The sequence below is a fragment of the Plasmodium relictum genome (assembly GCF_900005765.1).
Source record: "Plasmodium relictum strain SGS1 genome assembly, chromosome: 14".
Classification (NCBI taxonomy): Eukaryota; Apicomplexa; class Aconoidasida; order Haemosporida; family Plasmodiidae; genus Plasmodium; species Plasmodium relictum.
The window spans coordinates 623,783-644,286 of NC_041692.1; the positions used below are offsets into that span (position 1 = coordinate 623,783).

General features: G+C 17.8%; 6 protein-coding genes across 6 annotated transcripts; 4 read left to right on the forward strand and 2 right to left on the reverse strand.

Annotated features, from left to right (window-relative positions):
- Positions 1-14: 14 nt before the first annotated feature.
- On the forward strand, positions 15-1,988 carry PRELSG_1416900 (conserved Plasmodium protein, unknown function; the record flags this gene model as incomplete). Its single annotated transcript, XM_028679226.1, has 1 exon — positions 15-1,988. One exon carries the CDS (start codon positions 15-17, stop codon positions 1,986-1,988), a length of 1,974 nt encoding a protein of 657 aa, XP_028534960.1.
- Positions 1,989-3,687: 1,699 nt separating this feature from the next.
- PRELSG_1417000 (conserved Plasmodium protein, unknown function) lies at positions 3,688-5,436 on the forward strand (the record flags this gene model as incomplete). The annotated part of the gene is made up of 1 exon (XM_028679227.1): positions 3,688-5,436. One exon carries the CDS (start codon positions 3,688-3,690, stop codon positions 5,434-5,436), a length of 1,749 nt encoding a protein of 582 aa, XP_028534961.1.
- Positions 5,437-5,748: 312 nt separating this feature from the next.
- Positions 5,749-8,016, reverse strand: PRELSG_1417100 (conserved Plasmodium protein, unknown function; the record flags this gene model as incomplete). The annotated part of the gene is made up of 1 exon (XM_028679228.1): positions 5,749-8,016. One exon carries the CDS (start codon positions 8,014-8,016, stop codon positions 5,749-5,751), a length of 2,268 nt encoding a protein of 755 aa, XP_028534962.1.
- An 821-nt stretch (positions 8,017-8,837) lies between these two features.
- Positions 8,838-11,228, reverse strand: PRELSG_1417200 (N2,N2-dimethylguanosine tRNA methyltransferase, putative; the record flags this gene model as incomplete). The annotated part of the gene is made up of 1 exon (XM_028679229.1): positions 8,838-11,228. The coding sequence occupies one exon, from the start codon at positions 11,226-11,228 to the stop codon at positions 8,838-8,840; it is 2,391 nt and encodes a 796-aa protein (XP_028534963.1).
- Positions 11,229-13,523: 2,295 nt separating this feature from the next.
- PRELSG_1417300 (conserved Plasmodium protein, unknown function) lies at positions 13,524-17,962 on the forward strand (the record flags this gene model as incomplete). The annotated part of the gene is made up of 12 exons (XM_028679230.1): positions 13,524-15,429; positions 15,614-15,673; positions 15,751-15,831; positions 15,976-16,046; positions 16,242-16,388; positions 16,482-16,607; positions 16,691-16,856; positions 16,942-17,022; positions 17,112-17,197; positions 17,279-17,334; positions 17,412-17,493; positions 17,615-17,962. The coding sequence occupies 12 exons, from the start codon at positions 13,524-13,526 to the stop codon at positions 17,960-17,962; spliced, it is 3,210 nt and encodes a 1,069-aa protein (XP_028534964.1).
- An 822-nt stretch (positions 17,963-18,784) lies between these two features.
- Positions 18,785-19,009, forward strand: PRELSG_1417400 (conserved Plasmodium protein, unknown function; the record flags this gene model as incomplete). Its single annotated transcript, XM_028679231.1, has 1 exon — positions 18,785-19,009. The coding sequence occupies one exon, from the start codon at positions 18,785-18,787 to the stop codon at positions 19,007-19,009; it is 225 nt and encodes a 74-aa protein (XP_028534965.1).
- Positions 19,010-20,504: the final 1,495 nt, after the last annotated feature.

Genomic DNA, 20,504 nt, shown 5'->3' on the forward strand with positions numbered 1-20,504 from the left:
ATATTTAAAAACCAATGGATATAGAAAAAGTATGTAACATAAATCTCAGTGGAGAAAACAGGCTTTTAAGAGAAAAAAGTACAGAAGATACTGATTTTAAAGATAATAAAGATGTTAAAAATTTATGTGATTTAACAGAAAATTATAATTTTTTTAAAAGTAATAATGTAAATGATGAATCATGTGATGAAAGAGTTAAAAATAAAAGTGAAAATACATTTAATGAAATTATTGATATCTCTGAAGGAAAAAGTGAAAATTGTTTTGATGAAAAAAATGAATATTCCATTATAGAAAGAAGTGATTATTCTTTTGATGAAAAAAGCAATTTTTCACTAGGAGAAACAAATAAAAAAAAAAGTGTGTCATCAAATCCACCTTATGATGAAAATTTATTAAAAACAGATATAGATTTAGAAGAAAATATATATAAAGATATGGAAATAAATACCTCCAATGAAAATTTTATAAAAGAAGATGAAAAAAGTAAAATTGCTTCATTACTCACGAGTAAATCTATGCAGGAAGAGAAATATGAAAAAGATAATATAAAAAATAAAAAAAAAAACAATGAAGAAAAAGTAAAATATATATATAAAACATATACAGCAGCTCCTATTTCTCAAACTGAGAAAACGGGCCTTTGGCTAATTGACACAGTTAATGAGCTATTAGATAAATTATGTGACATTAACAATAAAGATAATTATTTAAATAATATAGATATAGTACAAAAGTACCCTAATGATGATATTCTTTATACCAAATTAAATGAAAATGTAAAGGTAAAGTGGCCAGATTATTTAAAATTAAATAATTTAATATATTATAATCATATTTTAAATATATACGAAATTATGTATAAAAAGTTCATGAAAGATGAACGAATTTTTGTTCAAAATAAAGAATTAATTAAAAGAGATGTTTCAATACCTTTACCAAAATTTCCTTACAAGGATTTAAAGGACAGATGCATTTCAAAATGTTACAAAAATTTACCGGAGTTAAAGGTCATTAACGAAGAAAGTGAGATGATGCAATGTAATAATACAAAAGATGATGCATTTTTAAATTTTTTTTTTAAACATCTTGCTGATCATATAAAAAATAAATATAATGAATTTTGTGATAATATAGGAGAAAAATTAGAAAAAGTAGAAAAAAAAAATTGCAGTTTTAAAGAGTACTGCATGGAAGTTTCAAAAATTTTTGCTAGTAATATTTTAAATATGATATCATTTTCTAAGATCCCAGTTATACTAAACAGTATTATTGAATCTGTCCACTCATGTATAAAATATCAAAATGAAAAAGAAATAGAAGATAATATTTTCATTAGTTCATCTAATTTACAATGTAATAATAAAATGGAGACTCTCTATTCTTTGCCAATGGATTCATGTAACACTACTTTTAATTTAAACACAACTATTCAGTTAAATAATAGTCAAAATAAAACTACTCCGTTAAATTCTAATTATTGTTTGTATTCTAATAAAGAAAATAGGAATTTTTCATTTTCTTCACCACAAAAAAAATATAATTACACAAGTAATTTTAGTACTTTGCCAAGATATACTAAAACATATGCAAATAACAGAAGTAAATTGAGTAAATGTTTCAGAACAGATGATATATTAAAATACAAAGAGATGAAGAACAATTACATTAGCACAAATATGCCATTTGACAATAAAAGAAATTATTTTTCTTCAAAAAGTCAAAATGCAAATAGAAATATGCATGAAAATGAAAGCGAAAAAGAAAAAGAAAAAGAAAATGATAAGTACTCAGAAAAAGATTCTAATATATCTACTAATATTTTTAGTGGCCCCCCTAAAGTGGCCAATGCATACAATTACTACACTGTTAATTCATTACCAATTGATGATTCTTTAAAATTGGAAAATTCACATTATAATAAAAGAAGCCAAGTAGCATCTTCCGAATTTTTAGAATGCGAAAGTAATAGTACACCTAACTGTTAATGTCTATTATTTATTTATTTATTTACCATTTTTTTTTTTTTTAATAATTTTATAATTTTTTTTAAATAATTTTTTTTTTTATCTTTATGAAGTTTTATTATACTTTTTATAATTAAATATTAATTAAATTACACTTAATTTTTTTGCAAATACATTAAAATTTTTATTTAATTCACTTCAAAGTAGTATAAATTTATAAGTATTATTTTAGGTTATTTAATTGTATTGAAAATTTTTATTTTTTTTCTTTAGTCTGCTAAATATGAATAAAAACAAAATTTATATTTTTTTTTTTTTTTAATTATAATGAATATTAAATTTTGTTGTAGTAAATCTTTTTCATATATAAAATTTTATATTTTATGTAAATATGAAGTTTTTATTAAATTTTAACATTACATTTGTATATATAGAACTTATTTCTTTTTTTTTTATTCTCTTAAAAGAATTTAATTTTTATTAACCGCTCGAAAAAATTCAAAAAAAAAATTACTATTGCTACTCTATATTTGCACACTTGAAACAACAACAAAAAAAAAATATATATATATATATATTTTTGTATTACAATAAATTTTAAAATAAATATTATTTTTGGAAAAAAAAGTGTATATAAAATATAAACTTCTTTTTTCCTTTTTTTTTTAAATCTAATGCATATTAAATTTATATATTTCTATGTTATCTTTTGCGTTAATATCATGATTTATAAAATATACAATCATAAAATCAAAAAGGAAAGGTAACTAAAAATACTATTTTTTTTTTTTTTTCTTTTATTTTTCATTATAATAGATTTTAAGTCTTCTTTTTTATAAAATATATTTCTTTGGATGTATTTGGTTTTTGTATTATATTTTTTAATAATTCTTAAATTTGCACTGATTTTTTTTTTGTAAAATTTTCATTTTATTTTTACATCACATATCTTAAATATTAAGTTTATTTACACATATAATTTAAAATGAAATATTAAAAAAATTACAATAGCTTGTTAAAAATTATAAAAATATTTTAAAAGTAAACACTTACTTTTATATATATTTTTACACTTTTTGTGTTATTAAACATTTCATATTTATGCAATTTTTTTTTTCTTTTTTTTTTTTTTGGCGTATTATCTATTAAACTCTTTAATTAAATATGAATTATAATATTACATATTTTATGTATTTATATATTTATTAATATTAAAATTTTTTTAATACAATATTATATTATTTTTAAATTTTATTTAGAAAAAATGTTTTAATTTTAATATTTTTAGTTTTTATTTGTATGAATGTATTTTTAATTTGCTTTTTTTTTTTTTTATATTTATATATTACCATATATTTTAAAAGCAATTTTTATATCTTTTTTTTTTGGTTTTTTTTTTTTACTTTAAGTACAATTATATTTATATAAATATATAATTTTTAACTTTATACATCATATTATATCTAAAAAGTTTTCATTTTACATTTTGCAATATATATATATTTAAAAATTAGGGAATGTTTTTTATAAAAATTTTTTTTGTGTTCTATATATATGAAAAATAAATATTATTTTATTTTTTATTTTATTTTTTCAGATTTTAATTATTATTCCTTGTTATTTTCATCTCTTTTTATGGTACTATTTATCTACGAATTTTCTTTATTCTTGAAAAATTTATGATTATGATAAATAGTAATGATATTTGAAGAAGGGGAAAATGTCATTTCTTTACAACATTCATTATGATGAGAAGAGTGATGAAGAAGAAAACTTGATAATAAAGTTCGCTGATTATGAAACTTTTAAGTCTTATGTATTAAGAAAATATGATAAAATATATAAAGAGTCAAATTATGAAAAGGAAAATATGAACTATTATAATGTGAAATGGATAAATTTTATTAACAGAAAGGTTCCTATTTTGCTTCAAAATAAAAGTGGACCATGTCCTCTTTTATGTATTACAAATATATTATTATTACGCAACCAGGTACATATAGATAGAGAAATTACGAAAATTTCTCAGAAAATTATTGAAAGCAAAATAATGAATTTATTATTAGAATCTAATAAAAAAAATGTAATAGATAATAAGTCCTCATGCAACTATAGAAAAAATATAATAGAATGTGTTGAAGTATTACCTCAATTAAAATACGGATTAGATGTAAATTGTAAATTTACAGATATCCATTCATTTGAATACACCAAAGGTTTGTGCATTTTCGATATGCTTAACATTCCGTTATACCATGGATGGGTTATTTCTTCTGATGATTTAATTTTTTATTCATATTTAAAAGATTATTCTTACAATGTCATAATTAACAAAATTGTTAGATATAATGAATATTATGAAAAAAAAAGAAAAAAAAATTCTGTGGAATTATCAAATGAAAATTCAAATTATAGAAAAGAAGAAATATGTAAAATAATTAATGCAGAAAATTATATAAATGATAAAAAAATAACTCAAAATAATGTTCCTATATTTCCTGATGACCTAGATAAAAATTCAGAAGAAAACTTTCAAATCAGATTAAGTCAAAGTGATACTTTTCAAGAGAAAAATTATTTCCTTCATAAAAATAAAAAATCTGAAACAAATAGTGATAAAAAAAATATTATTAATGATGATATAAAAAAATCTCAGTCATTATATTTTGAAAAAAGAATTAAACATGATAATAAACCGAAAAATCAGGAAATATGTTTTTCTAGTGAGAAGAATAATAACAATAACTTACCATTTCCTAATGAAAATACAAGTTTTTATAAAATTGATAAAAACAAACATAATGATTATTCAAAAAAAGTACCAAAATTTCCAGAAGATACAGTATCCTCAAGTAATTTAATAGCAAATGAATTATCTTGTAAAAATTTTGAAAATAATGTTGATACATCTATACATGAAGTATTTACAAATGATGTAGTTAGATTAGCTAACGACATTAATGCTGATAATTATACGGATAATAATACTGAGATTAGTGAGAATTTTATTATGAAAAATTATAACACTGAAATTAATTTAACTCCTTATGAAATACATGAAGCATTAATAATGTCCGAATTTCTTGAAACTTATAAAACACAATTAACATTAGTAGGATTAAAATTGTTACAAAAAAATATTAACCAAAATCAATTAGTAGCATTTTTTAGGAATAATCATTTTAATACTTTATTTAAATATGAAAATAAATTATTTTTATTAGCAACAGATGTATCCTTTTTACATTTAAATTGCACATGGGAATTGTTTGATAATGTAGAAAATGATACTTCTTATTATGATCATAATTTTGAATGTTTATCTAATCATAAAAATGTTCAAAAAAATATTAATGGATCTATTATTTATTCAGAAAATTTTGAAAAAAATGGAAAAAACAAATACTGTTTGAAATCCAACTCTTCTATTACAAATAAAAAAAAAAAAAAAAAATGCACTTTTATGTAGATGTATTATATATGTATATATGCATAAATAAAATATTTTTTTTAACTATAATAAAAAAAAAAAAAAAAAAAAAAGAGTACCTAAATTTTTTATTAATTAATGTGTTCATAAAAGCACCTTTTTTTTTTTTTTAAATAATATGTAAATATGTGTATTTTTTTTTTTTTTTAATTAAATATATGTTATCATTAAAAGAAATAAATAATAATATATGCTATTATATGTATTTATTTAAAATTTTTTATTAGTTTTTTTTTTATCGATTATGAAATTTAAGTTAAATTTAAAATTTTAATGATTTTTTTAAATATTTTAAAACACAATTTCAAGTAAATCTTTTAATAATAAAGTTTTCTGCTTAATGTAGTTTTCATTGCAAATGAAAATATTTGAATATTTAAGAATAAAATTAAAAAAATTTAGTAGTAAAGTCCTTTCTTTTTTATCAATGAACAAAAAAATATAATTCTCTTTTCCAAAATGTGTCATGCTATATAATACATCTATTAAAATTACATAATCATTTGAATATATTTCTTTATCATCAGCATTTTTGTTTTCTATTCTCTTTTCATTTTCATTTTTTATTAACGATTCTTCTTCATTATGTACAATGGTTTCAATAAATGAACAATCTTTTTCATATTGATTTAAGTGTTTTTTAATTTGTATGTCATCTTCAATATTTTCAAATAAATTTAAAAAATTATTCTTGAACAAAGAATCCAATATATCCACATAAAGATCTTTATCTAAATAAAAGTTAAATATTCTCTCTTCTAAAAAAGCAATTTTTAAGATATTAATTTGATTCTTTAATTTTTTTTTTATTTTATTAGAGTTCCATAAAAGTTCAAAATTTATTTTATTTTTAATTTTTTCATTTTTTTTATTAGATAGAGTTAACAGTAAAGGTTTTGTTTCTTCTATATCACTTAAAATATGTTTTTCTGATAAATCTAAACTAGAATCACTATTTATATGTTCATTGTTAAATAATTTAGCCTCACTTTTCTTATTTTTTATGTTTTCTTCATTACTGTTAAAATTACTAATATTATCATCATCTTGAAATTTTTTATTTAATATTTTTACATGGCAACTTTTATTTTGAATAAAATCATTTATTTTATTTTCATTTTTTTGTATTTTTTTATGTATTTTTTTTGTGGCATCATCATTATTCGTATCAGACATATAATTTTCAGTTGTTTTTGAATTGTGTGTCTGTTCTTTATTGTCCTCTATTGTATTATTATTTTCAAAATATTCTAATTCTCTTGTTCTACTTTTAGGTATGAGTTCGATTTTTAGTAATCTTGGTTTTAATTTATATTGTTCCAAGAGTGTACATGTATATTCACTTTGCCTTCTTATATGTTTTTTTATGTTATTATCTTTTATTATATTTTCAACAAGTTTAATAGATTTATCTATATCTATTGATTTGCTTTCATTTAATTCATTTGATAACTCCTTAGAATTTTTAAAATCTTTAAGAGATAATTTATAGATTTTTAACTTATATCTAGCCATACCTCTTAAATAATATGCTTTAAAAATAATATATTTAATATTTACTGTAAGAAATTCCTTAATAGAATATTTAATACAATTATTTTTATTTGATAAAAAATATTTATAAAATAAAATAATTGATGAACAATCTTGAATGCTTTCAAAGTAAGATGATAATTTTTGAAATATTAATGATCTATTTATTAGTGTTTTTGTTCTAAGTATGAGTAATTCTTCTGTATTTTTATCAAAAATATAGTTATTTGACATAATTTCTACATACATTTCGTTATCATAATTTTTTTCTATTTCTATAAATATATTATTATTTCTTAATTCATAATCTATATAATTTATTATATCATTGTAGTTTTCTAGGCATTTATTATATCTTTTATTCTGATAATTTATCTTACTTTCTTCGCTTTTACTAAAATATATATTATATACTTTTGATTGGCATTTCACTATAGGCTCATTTTTTATATTGTCTACGCTTTTTGAAATGTTTATTTCATAATCAACATCAAAGTTAGCATCCGTTTTATTTTTCCCGTCCATTTTATTATGCGAAATGTTTTTATTTGTATCATTTTTATTAATAATTTCATTAGAGCATTTCATTTTTCCATTATCTTCATTTTTCTCATTATTGCAGTTATTATTGTCAATATTATTTTTACAAATATTATTAACATCATTATGATTAGTTTCATAAACATTATCATCATCATTGTCATTAGAATCATTGTCAACATCATCTATTTTTAACTTTTCCCATGCTTTATAATAACTGTCAATAGAATTACAATCTCTTTTAAGAGAAGTATTAATATTTTTTTTTTTCTTGTTTTCTAGATTTTTATTAAATGAATAAATAACAATTTCATTTCTTTTTTTTAATAATTCTTTTTCTTTTTCATTTTCTTTTTTTCTTTCTTTTTCTTTTTCTTCTTTTGTTTTAATTTCATTTTGCCATTTATATAGATCCTCAAAATATTCTTTTATTTCTACAGAATTATATTTTAACTGTTTTGCTATTTCTATATGAGATTTTGACATTTTCTTTTTTTTTTTTTTTTTTTAATATAATATTTAAGTATTTTATCTTTTATTCTTTTTAAATTCTAGTTTTTAATTCTAGAAATAAATATCTTTTTATAATTATAAAAAATATATACATGTATTTTCGTTTTACGTCTATAGAATTTTTTTGATATTAAAATGCACATTTATTTTTATAAATAAACTCTTTTTTTTTTTTTTTTAAGTTTATATATTATTTTTTTTTTTGGCAATAAAGAAATGCATACAAGACATATGCATCCCTTTTTAATGTTATTTTCTTGTATTTTATAATATAAATAATTCATAAATTGAATTTATAAAGTTTAAAAAATTATTTTTCATTATAAAAAAAAAATAAATAATAATATATTTTCATATGTGCTATTTCCTTCTAAAAGGAAACAAGAAAATTTTGCATCTTTGTAAATTGAAAAAAACCTAATAAATTTATCACTCTAATAAGAATAGGAATTGATCTTATATTCTTTAGATTTTAAAATTTAACTCTATATATATATATATATATATAAAGTTTTATATGAGATAAAAAAGTAATTTCTTAAAAGATAAAACTATTACAAACAAAATATAATAGAATATAATATATTTATAAAGAAGAATTAAAGAAAATAATGAAATGTATTATTTTAAAAAGTGTTATCCCCTAATAATAATTATAAAATTTTTTATTAATTTTGAAAAATTAACAGTTTATAAAAACTATAAAATATATAAAAAAATTAAATAAGAATTATGAATTTTAATTAAGTTAAAATATAATTAAAAGAGTATAAAGTATATATATATATTTCTTTTTAATTTTTTTCAAAATGTTTTCTCTTAGGACCCCAGAATGGTTCAGGATTTTCTAAAGTAAATAATTTAAGAGGTCTATAATTTTTTTTAAAGTTCGAAATATTTACATTGTCAAAAGAACATTCCTTTTTAAAAAAATCATAAGATAACAATTTTTCTCTCAATTTTTCATCTTTTATAGTATTTATAGAATATTTTTTTTTTTGTACATTATCATTTTCTTTATTATTGTTTAAACCATTTAAATCGTCTTTTTTATTTTCTACTACATTTGAATTTTTTGATTTTGAATTAATTTTATAAATAATGGCACGAAAAATATCCATAAAAACATGATTAGGTGCATTTGTTTTAACACTATCAGGATCCTTATGAAAATATGAAACTTCATAATTTAAATTTAATAATGCGTTTACCAATAATTTTCTTGAAAAAGAGCAAATTTTAAAGCTTCTGAATAGTGATGGCATATTATAATATAACGGTATATTTATTTCCTGTCTTAAACATCTAATATTTATTAATATTCTTTCTCTTGTTTTTATTTTATTTAAATTATATTTTTCTAAATTTTCCAGTAAAGAAATACATACATCAATAAAATCAGGTTTGTGTATACCTCCAATATAAATTGGGCCACCTACTAAAATATCACCTTTACATTCTTCACATTTATTGGATATATTTAATTTGGTACTTTTATATTTATAACTTGCTAAAGAATTTTTCATGTTTTCTTCATTTTCAATATTTTCTTCATTTTCAATATTTTCACCATTTTCAATATTTTCTTCATTTTCAATATTTTCTTCATTTTCAACATTTTCGCCATTTTCTAAAGTTTCTACCTCAGTATTCTCTTTACTATTTAAATTTTTTTTTTCTTCATTTTTTTTTTCAGTTTCATTTTTATTATTATTATTATCCAAAATTGTATTTTTTTTTTTTTTTTTCTTTTTTTTTGAATTTTTGCTACTTGTTACTGATTGGTTCATATCTTTTTTTGAAGCTAAAGGATTAATATAAAAACTGCAACAGTTAGAACACTGATAAACTAAACCTGAGTCGACACATACATCCTTTGTTTGTAATGCGTCATCTAATACTTGTATCAGTATACGAATATAAAAATCAATATTAAGTGAAACAAATGGAATAATACACTTCTTATATTTAGACGCAATTGTTTTAATTTTATAGAGTAATACTCTTATACTAAATTCATTATTGTAATTTACTTTTTTACTAAAAATCATACTATTATATTTATAAAATGAAACATCTGGGCATTTACCATTTAATATCCTCATATCGGTGTTTGTTACTAAAATAAAAAAATTGCTTCTCCCATACTTTAAACAACTTTCCAAATATTCTATTGATGATCCATAAGGATCTACATCAATTATATCAAACAAATATTTTTCAATTAATTTGCTTTTCCTACTTATATCTTCATTCGCATTTTCTTTTAAATTATCGTTAACTTCTCCATTTTGTTTTATTTCTTCTTTTATTTCTCCATTTATTTCACTTTCAGTATGTTCACTTTCTTTTAACTTATTCTTTAATATTTTATTTTCCTTTACATCATTTATATCCTTTATAAAGCACGCAGTTTCTTCACTTTCTTCTGTTTCTTTTTCTATTAAATTAAATGTTGTAAAATATTTATCATCATTTGAAAATGTAGTTGAATCACTATCTTCTCCTTCATTATTTTTAATCTTATTATAATCACTTAAAAAGTTTAAAAATCTTAAAGCTTCTATGAAATAATTATTAAAATTACTTATACTCTTAATATATGTAAAACCTATATCTAACTTTTTATTATTTCTTTTTTTATTATATATATTATCAAGATTCAATATATTCATAACGCTGTTAGCATCATTACATAGTACTGTATACTTTTCTTTATTTATATTATTTCTTTTAAAATTTCTTCTTATTTGTTTGCAGGCATATTTATCAATATCATTGACTGTTATATGATTTATTGTTTCATTTAATTCTTTTGCATATCTTATACTTCTAATACCACTAGCACTTAATAATTCAATAATGTTAAATCCTCTAAATAATGTTTTTTCATTATCTTTATTTTTATTTTTTAAATATATTTCTAATGTTTTTATTAAAATAATACTTAAATCGCGATTAAATACTTGTGCTTTATTATAAAAAATATGCCTATTCTTATTCTTTATTTTTACATTTCCTTCAAATATATATTTATCATTTTCATTATAACCTCCTAATAATTTGGTTTTCATCGTATTCCTTTTAGACTTATTGAACGTATTATCATTATTATTTGTGTTTTCATCTACATATTTTCTTTTTCTTTTTTCATTGTGGAATGTTTCGTTTCTAACGCCTATCATTTTTTGTAGTATATGATCACAAAGAATTAAAAGTAAAATATCTATATCTACATATATATTTATTCTTTTATTAAATCCTTTTTTTTTTTCAATAAGAAATGTTTTTTTTTATAAGTTATTTATTCTTTCTCTTTTAAATAAAATGAAAAAAAAAAAAAAATAAAATAAAATAAAAATAACATCATTTAGTTAGCATTCATCTTATTTGAATAAATTGATAAGTTTATATTTATTAATTTTAAATAATAATCTTTATTTTTTTTTGTTTTTACTATATAAGTAAAAATATTAATAATATTCTATAAAAAAAAAAAATTTTTTTTAAACGTTGTAATTTATTATTTTTTTTAGTTATGATGGTTAATATATTTTTTTTATGTAATTTTTTTTTTTTTTCTTGTGTATAAAATAAAAAAAAGAAAATAATATAAATTAAAAGGAATATATTTTAAATAATGTTTTTAATACTATTTCTTTTATTATAGTATAATATAAATATATTAGAAACAATAAAATTAAAGAAATTCGTAATTTTTTTTTTTTTTCAAAAAAAATAGTTCATAAAAAAAATTTTTTTTTAAATTACAACTACATAGTAAAAAAGAAATATATATTTTTAAAAAAAATTAAAAATATAAATAAATTTAACTCATATAAAAAAGTGACATAAAAATAACAGGAAAATAAACAGTCACAAGAACCTAATTTTTCAAAAATTTGCTATTCATACTATTAATTTAAAAAATGAGAAATATTTCCAAAATAACCGTTATAAACTAAAAATATTAACTTTTGTTATTTGTTTAATTTTCTTATTATAAGAATGTAAAAAATTAGAAATGATGATAATTATAAAAAAAATAATAAAACTTTTAGTATTTATTTACACCAGTGTAATATTCTTAAAAAACAAATTAAAATTATATAGAATCAATTGAAATAATATGCAATAATATTTTTGTTATATTTTCTTATGTATAAAATTTATTCTTATAAGAAAATTTTATATAGAATAATATTTAAAAAAAACAAATATTTAAAAGTAATATAGTAAAAAAGTAGATGCTATTTTAAAAATTACAAAAATACAATTGTAAAAGGGTAAAAAAAAAAAAAAAATATTTAAATAAAAAATATTTTTTTCTCTTTTTTTTATTGTAGAAATTAAATAAGATACAATTCTGTAATATAATAATTATATTAATTATTACATCTAATGAAACGATATCTTTTATAAGCTTTTCAATTTCTCTACTTAATAGAAAAATAAGAATAAAATACCCTAAAGAATACTATGTTGAAACATGTGTGCATGCTTTTTAATTTTCGGTCGTAATTTTTTTTTTTTTTTTTAAATAAAATAAAATATTTTGTTGTGCTGTCTAATAGAATAATAAAAAATGTGTTTTGTTTTTTTAAATTATACATAAATATATAAATGCATACGAGTATATATATGTATCTAAAAATATACATATATATAAGTAAATAAAAATTTATTACTTAATTTTATTAATTTCTATTTAAATATACTAGTAAAAATAAACTCATATAATAAGAAATAATGAGAAATTAATAAAGTGTATAATAATTTACTTTTAAAATAATTTACACTACTATAAAATTTTAAGACATTATAATAATGTATATTAGTAAGGTTAAGAAAAAAATTGAAAAGCATAACAAATTAAAAAAAAAATAAAAAATTTTAAAAATCAATTCATTAGCTTCTTATATTATCTAAATAAAATTTTTTTTAGATAACTCATTTAAAAAAAAAAAAAATATATATATACTAAAAAAAAAAAGGAATACATCACAAACAAATGTGCTATATTATGAGAAAAAAAAAAAAAAAAATAGATAAATAAATAAAGCTGCTTTATAATTATTCTAGATTATAATATTTAAGAATGAAAGTTTATAACTGTTAAAAGTGTGAAAAAAAAAATTATAATATATCAAAAAAAAAAAAAAAAAAGTTGAAATCGTTTCTATTGTAATACAAGAAAAAAAAAAAAAAAAATTCTGTCACAAGGGAATATAATTTTATAATGCAATAAAAAAATGTTAAATAGGAACTTTTTTTTTTAAATACAATATTTTAATTAAATATATATAAAGTCATATATATATATATATATATATATATATATATATATATATATATATATATATGTTTTTCTGAACTTATAAGATGCTTTTAATCTTTAATTAAATTTGAAAATCCGTTTATTTTTCTTTTGAACAAATTTAGAAACATACGAAAAAGAAAAAATTAAAAAAAAAAAAATAATGGAAAATACGGTAAAAAAGAAAGCAAATGAACAAAAGAGAAAAAAGAAAACAAATGATATTAAAGATAAATTATTAAGTGGAAAGGCAGTTTTATGTTTTGATGAAGAGATTGAATTTGATAAATGTGATTCTATAACTGAAGATATTGTAGATAAAAAAATAAAAAATGAAAAGAAAAATATAATTAAAGATAATAAAGATTTGTTGGAAGAAATAGGATCAAAACAAACAAAATCTTTAAAACAAAATGAAAAAAGTAAAGTGGAGAACATTGATAAAATTGCAAAGGACAGGGAAAAATCAAAAAAAAAAAGTCATGACAAAGATAATAATAATAATAAAATTGACGATAATGAAAACAATAATAAAAATAAAAGCAAAAAAAAAAGTAATAATGATGATGAAATAAAAATACATAAGAAAGAAGAAGGAAACATAAATATGGAAAATGAAGCATATTTAAAATATGATTTATTACCACCATTAGATAGTTCAACAAATAGTTCAGTTAGTCCTCGAATTATTAAAAGTACTAATGAACTAAAAAAAAAAAATTCTACTAAGATTTTAAAAATCCAAAGTAATAGTAATGATTTAATAGAAGAAAATAATGAAGAATTGAATAAATGGATAGAATTCTTACCAAATATTAATTTAGAAATAGAAAATATATTAAATAATCCATTACCTTGTTATAATATACTTAACAATATTAAAAGAATTAAAAAAATCAAAAGTATTGTATATAATGAAAATGAAAATGATGAAATATTAAATTCAATAGAAAAATCTAATCTAATGTTTAATTCTATAAAACTTTCTACTAAAGAACAGTATATTATAAGATTTTTATGTGAGGGATCTTATCATAATTTATCTGATTTAGTGGAGTTATTATATTATGTTTTAAATAAAGATGAATTAACTCTTGACAAATTGCCAATAAAAATAGTTAGTAATATAACTAGCAACATAAGTAATCAGAGTTTCTTAATAGGTGGAACTTTAATAGAAAAAGAAACTACTAATGAAGAAAATAATTTAAGTAAAGATTATTCATTTAATAAAGACATGGGAAATAAAGAAACTTTAACTGATAATAATTTAAACATGAAAAATAATAGTAATAATAATAGTAATAATTTTTCATTAGATAATTTTTCTGATGAGGAATGTTATTCTGATGAAGAAGAAAATGAGAAGAAAAATTTTAATATACCCATTAGTAAGGAGGATTTATTTTCTAGTATACCTATTTTGTTAAGTAGAAAGAATTTAGGAGATAATATGAAAAAAATGAATATAAGCAAAAACGAAAATAATGAAAAAGAATGTTTATGGGTATGGGAGAATGATAATTATGACTTATTTCCATCATATTATAAAGAGGTATTTAAGTATTTTAAAGAATTAAGAAGTAACATGAGTAAAATATATAAGACATTAATAAAATTGAAGAATTGTATTATAAGCAAAGATTTACAAAACATAATAAAGTTATATGATTCTTTAAATGAATTAAAAAAAAAACAATTTTTAGAATCAGAAAAAAGATGCAAAAAAATATTAATCGAAAAAAAAAAAATTATAAAAAAAAAGATGGAAATTAAGAAGCAAGAAGAAAAAAAAAAAAAAATTGAAGAGATAAAATATGTAGAAGAAAAAAAAAATTCTACTATTGTAAAATTAGACAGTACAATTCAAGTAAAAACAGAAGAAAAAAAAGCAAAGCAGCAAAATCTTATTTTATCATGGCTAACTTTAAAAAAGAGTCATACAGTAAATACATTACATACAAACGATAATACTGACCAAAACCTGAAATATCCAATTGTAAATGTTATTAATTTTAATGAAAGTTCAAAGGAAAAGCTATTAGAAGCTCAAAACCAATTACCTATATGTATAAATATTTTTATTTTCTGAATTTATTAATATATGTATATTATAGAAATATATTTTTTTTTTTTAAATATATGTTAAATTTAAAGATAAAAAGAAAGAAATTAATATATATTATATATATTAATTTATATAAATTAAATATACACATACAAATAATTTTATAATTATATCTTATTTCGCAGTTAAATGTTATAGAAATGATAACGCTTTAAATGATGTGTTTAAGAATATTTCAAGCTTCGGTAATATAAATAAATTTATAATATAAAATATTAAAAAATTGAATGATATTACTTATATTTTTATTTTCTATATTTAGATAAGCAAGAACTCTTAATGAATTATATAAAATTATGTGAAAGTCATAAAAAGGTAGTAGTGGATTATTTTAAAGTATATGGTAAATAAAAATTCAAAATTTTTTTTTTTATTTATAGTTATTTTTTATATATAATCAGAACTATATTGATACAATTAATAAATAATGTAAAAATTAGTTTATATATTTTTTCAATTTTTAAATATAAATGTAATTTTTATTTAGTTGATAATAGAGAATTCTTTGAAGAAATACCATCTGTTGATAGTGTAGATGGCAGTAAAATAATTTTACAGGTAAATATTTTACATTATATATATATATATATATATTATAAAATTATATAAAAACTTTTTGTTTATGATCTCCTTTTTTTTTCTTCAATTTGTTTACATTTTATGTTATTTTGATTTTGATTTTCATTTTCATTTTTATCATCGTCTTTATTTTTTATTTTTTTAATTTTTATTATTTTATATTTTCAATTAAAGAATGAAAGTAGTGTGCGATCAAAATTATGGGAAGACAATGAATTTTATTTAAAATTAAAAAATTCAAATTACATAAGAAGCTTTTTTTTCTACGATAACTCATGGAAAAGGCCTTTTATGTCATTATTAGTGCATAAAATATTAGATGTAAACCTTTTTTTCTTTTTTAAGAATATATCAATTTTTCTTTTTTTTTTCGTATATTTAAGTGTTTTAAAATAATTAATCTTTTATATATAGGATAATATAAATGTATTGCCATTTTACTATCATGATGATATGGAGTATGAAAATGACACAAACGAAGATTATTATGAAAAATATGAGACTATTGATTTAACTACAGAGAATGAAGAAAACGAAACAGTATATATATTTATATTTATATATATATATATATATATATACAAAAGAAATTAACAATAAAATATTACTTTTAAAAATGATAGGAAAGTGATGGAAGTTCACAAGATATGTTTATTGTTCCTGATAATGAAGTAAATAAAGACATTGATTTAACACCAATTACAACTCCAGTTAGCCCAGATATTTATTTTTTTTCAATCTTTAATTGGGATTGGAATTTTGAAGGAAATCAGAAGCATAATTACAACAGTAAAATTAAAAATTATCCAAAAAAAAGAAAATCGTAGTTTTATGGATGTTATATATATCATTTTATTTTAATTTTTTTTTTTAGTAATTGATAAAAATGTATTAAAAGAATTTAATTTGAAATATAAAGAAAATATTTATGGGTGCCAATATATTTCGTGGGGAAGTAAACATAATAGACTTAATTTTTTATTTATAAATATATATATAGAAGTATAACATTTTTTTTTTTTTGATTTTTTTTTATAATTTTAGATGACAACAACCCATTTAAATATATGTCAGAAAGAAAAAACTTAAAAAACACCTTAGATAATTATGATATTAAGAAATTAATTAAAGTTAGTATTTTTTTAGACCATTTTATTTTATTTACTTATTTTATACATTTTACTTAATTTTTTTTTTTTTTTTTTATTAAGCATTCTCATGGAAAAATAACAAAAAAAGATATTCTAGTTGATCAATTTAAAACTAAGTTGGATATATATTTTTATTTTTATTTTTTTAAAAATACTTTAAAATATAAAATTTCATTATTTTAATTATTTTTAGAAATGAGCATTTAACAAAGGCGGACACTGAAAGAAAATTTAAAATATATTTAGTATATAAAAAGTGTGAAGATAACAGAAAAGTAAAACGCAATATATATAAAATTATTATTATTAAATATTTACAAAATAAGAAATAATTCTATTTAAATATAGAGGTAATATTTATGATATATATTTGTTTATATAATTTTTTTTATTTAGAAATGGATGGCTTCAGAAGAGGGAGTAAAGCTATTTAAAAATGAAAAATTATTGGCAAAAATTTATGAAATAAGAAAGAGAAAATTAAATTTTATATCTAGAAAAATTGAAGAAGTAAAGAGACAAAAAAAAATGCACAAAGAAAATTTGAAAAAAGAAGAAAAGATAAAAAAGAAAGAAAAAACAAACCAGGAAAAATTAGAAAATAAAGAAAGCATGAAAAAGGATGTTAATTTGAAAGATGCGGAAAAGCTAGAAAAAATAGAAATTTTATCAAAAGATGATATTTTAAATGAGAATAAATCTCCAAAGAGTGCTTTAACAATTAAAAAAAAAATAGAAAAATAAGAAATTAAATTTTTTAAAATAATGATAATTCAAATAACGGAAAAAAGAAAAAATCAGTAATCTTTAAAGGCTGAAATAATGAAAAATAGAGAAATATAGAAAATAAAAAAGATTAAAAAATATTCTATAAACAAAATGAATAAAATTTCTTAAAAATATATATGCTTATAATAAAAAAAAAAAAAAAAAAATTATAAACGGTATATGCAAATACAAATAAATTATATTTATTTTATAAATAATCATAAAAATGAAAAAATAAGGAAATTTAAAGAACATTCTTCTTTTTTTCTTACTTATATATTTTTATTTACATATTTATATATTACAAATTTATATTTTTATCACTTTTACACTTTTTAAATAATTAGCATATTTTTTCTATTTTACTTTAAATATATTTTTATAAATTATTGAATCTTTTTTTTTTTTTTTCATTAACATACTTTTATTATTGTTATATTTTACTTTGGCATTTCAATTTATAAAATTATATTTTTTTTTAAATATGTAAATTTTTTTCTTTTTTTTTTTTCATAGAAACTTAAAATTATTAAACCCGTTAATCTTGTAATGATAAATATTCTTAAACTTTTTTTTTTGATGTGCATAATTTTTTGTGTTTATAATTTTTTTTTTTATATTTCATATACATTTTTCTATTTTTTTCAAAGACTTGCAGAATGTTCGTGATCAATTTTTTTCTTTTTTTTTTAATTTTAGATTAATAAAAAATTTATTAAAGATAGACAACAACATTATCAAATTTTTATATGACGTGTTAAAATAAATATTATTTTTACCTTACGAATTTATTAAATAATGGAAAAAAATATTTTAAAAAAATATAGGAGTTTTTTTAATTTTGTTTCTAGTGTAAAAAATAATGTTGAAAAAGAAAATAACTTAAAATATAGCCAAGAATTATTTATGAAAAATGTTTCTAAGAGTAATTATAATGTTAAAAAAAATACAAACCAAATATTTGATAATAAACTTTTCTTGAAATATTGGGTGAGAAAAAAAAGACCAGGATCTAGAAATTAAATATAAAAATTAAAAGTTTGTTTTTTATTTTATTCTATTATTGGTTTTATTTTTTGATAAATATTAATGTAAAATTTTAAATAATTTTTTTTAAATATATATGTATTATTGAAATATTTGATAAACCTAAATTTTAAATAAAGCATTCATGTAAAAGTTGGTAGGAAGAAAAATATTAAGGAATATTATATTTTTGAGAAAAATGTAATTTTTAAAATTGTGTATTTTAAAAAAAAAAAATTTTATTGTACAATGAAAATGAAATACTTTTATTCATACTTTTTATTTTAAATTATATTTATATATACCTTTCTACTAAATGTATTTAAATGAAAATTTATTAAAAATTGCACTGAACTTTTTTGTTTTTATTCAATGTATCAAGTTTTAGAATAATATATATTTTTTCATTAGATATGTTTGAATTATCTAATATGTATTATATATTTTCTATGCCTTGATAATTTTTTTTTTTTTTTTTTAATAGATATCTATATTCTAATTATATGTATAAACAATATTTTGTATTAAAAAAAAAGAATTATTTATTACTAACAGATATTTTTTTTTTTTCTTATGCCACATATATATGTATATATATTGTTTATTAAAATCAAATAATCATAAAAATAGTGAATAAAAAATAATTTTTTGGAATTTATAACTAAAAAAAGATTTTTCAATTTTTTAATAGGAGAACAATTTTCTTTGAATATTCTTTAAATTTATTAGAAGTTAAATATACTTTTTAAAATTAGTGAATAGTTTAACAAAATTATACTTTAAATTAATATATTTAATTTGATATTTTTGTTTTCTGCATATATCAAATTGACCTAAAAAAATTCTTAGATTTTCTTTAATATAAAAATGTTTTATAATAGAAATAAAAATTCAGGTATTTATATATATATATATATACTATATTTTTCAAGAATTTTAAGATTTTATTTTTTTAATTTAGCTTGATAATGTTCACACGAAAAAGTAACAAGCTTCAATAGAAATTGGAATATTTGCTGTGCTAATCTTAAAAAAAAATGATTGTAAATATTATAAAACAATTAAATGCAAATAAGAGAAAAGTTTGAGAAATTAAGTAAAACTTTTATAACAAAAAGTTTAATAAAATATATTAATTTCATGATTATGTTAAAATAGCAGAATTAATATTTTTAATTTTTAACTAGAAAGAATTTCTTTATTAAAAAATTGTTTCAATAAATATATTTAATAAGTTATAAAAATCTTACAAATTAAATAGAAAAAAAAGGTATAAGTTTGAAGTAGACTTTTTGTTTTAATAATGTCTCCTTTTTTTAAATGAAAAAAAATATGTCAACATTATAAAGAATTTTTCTTATTTTTATTTAATATATAACTGTAGAAATGACATTATTTTATATATTTTTAGAATAGTTTTTTCTTTTTCTTTTTTTTTTTACTATTAAAATTGGAAAAAAACGCCTTTTTTGTTAAAAAAAAAAAAAAATTA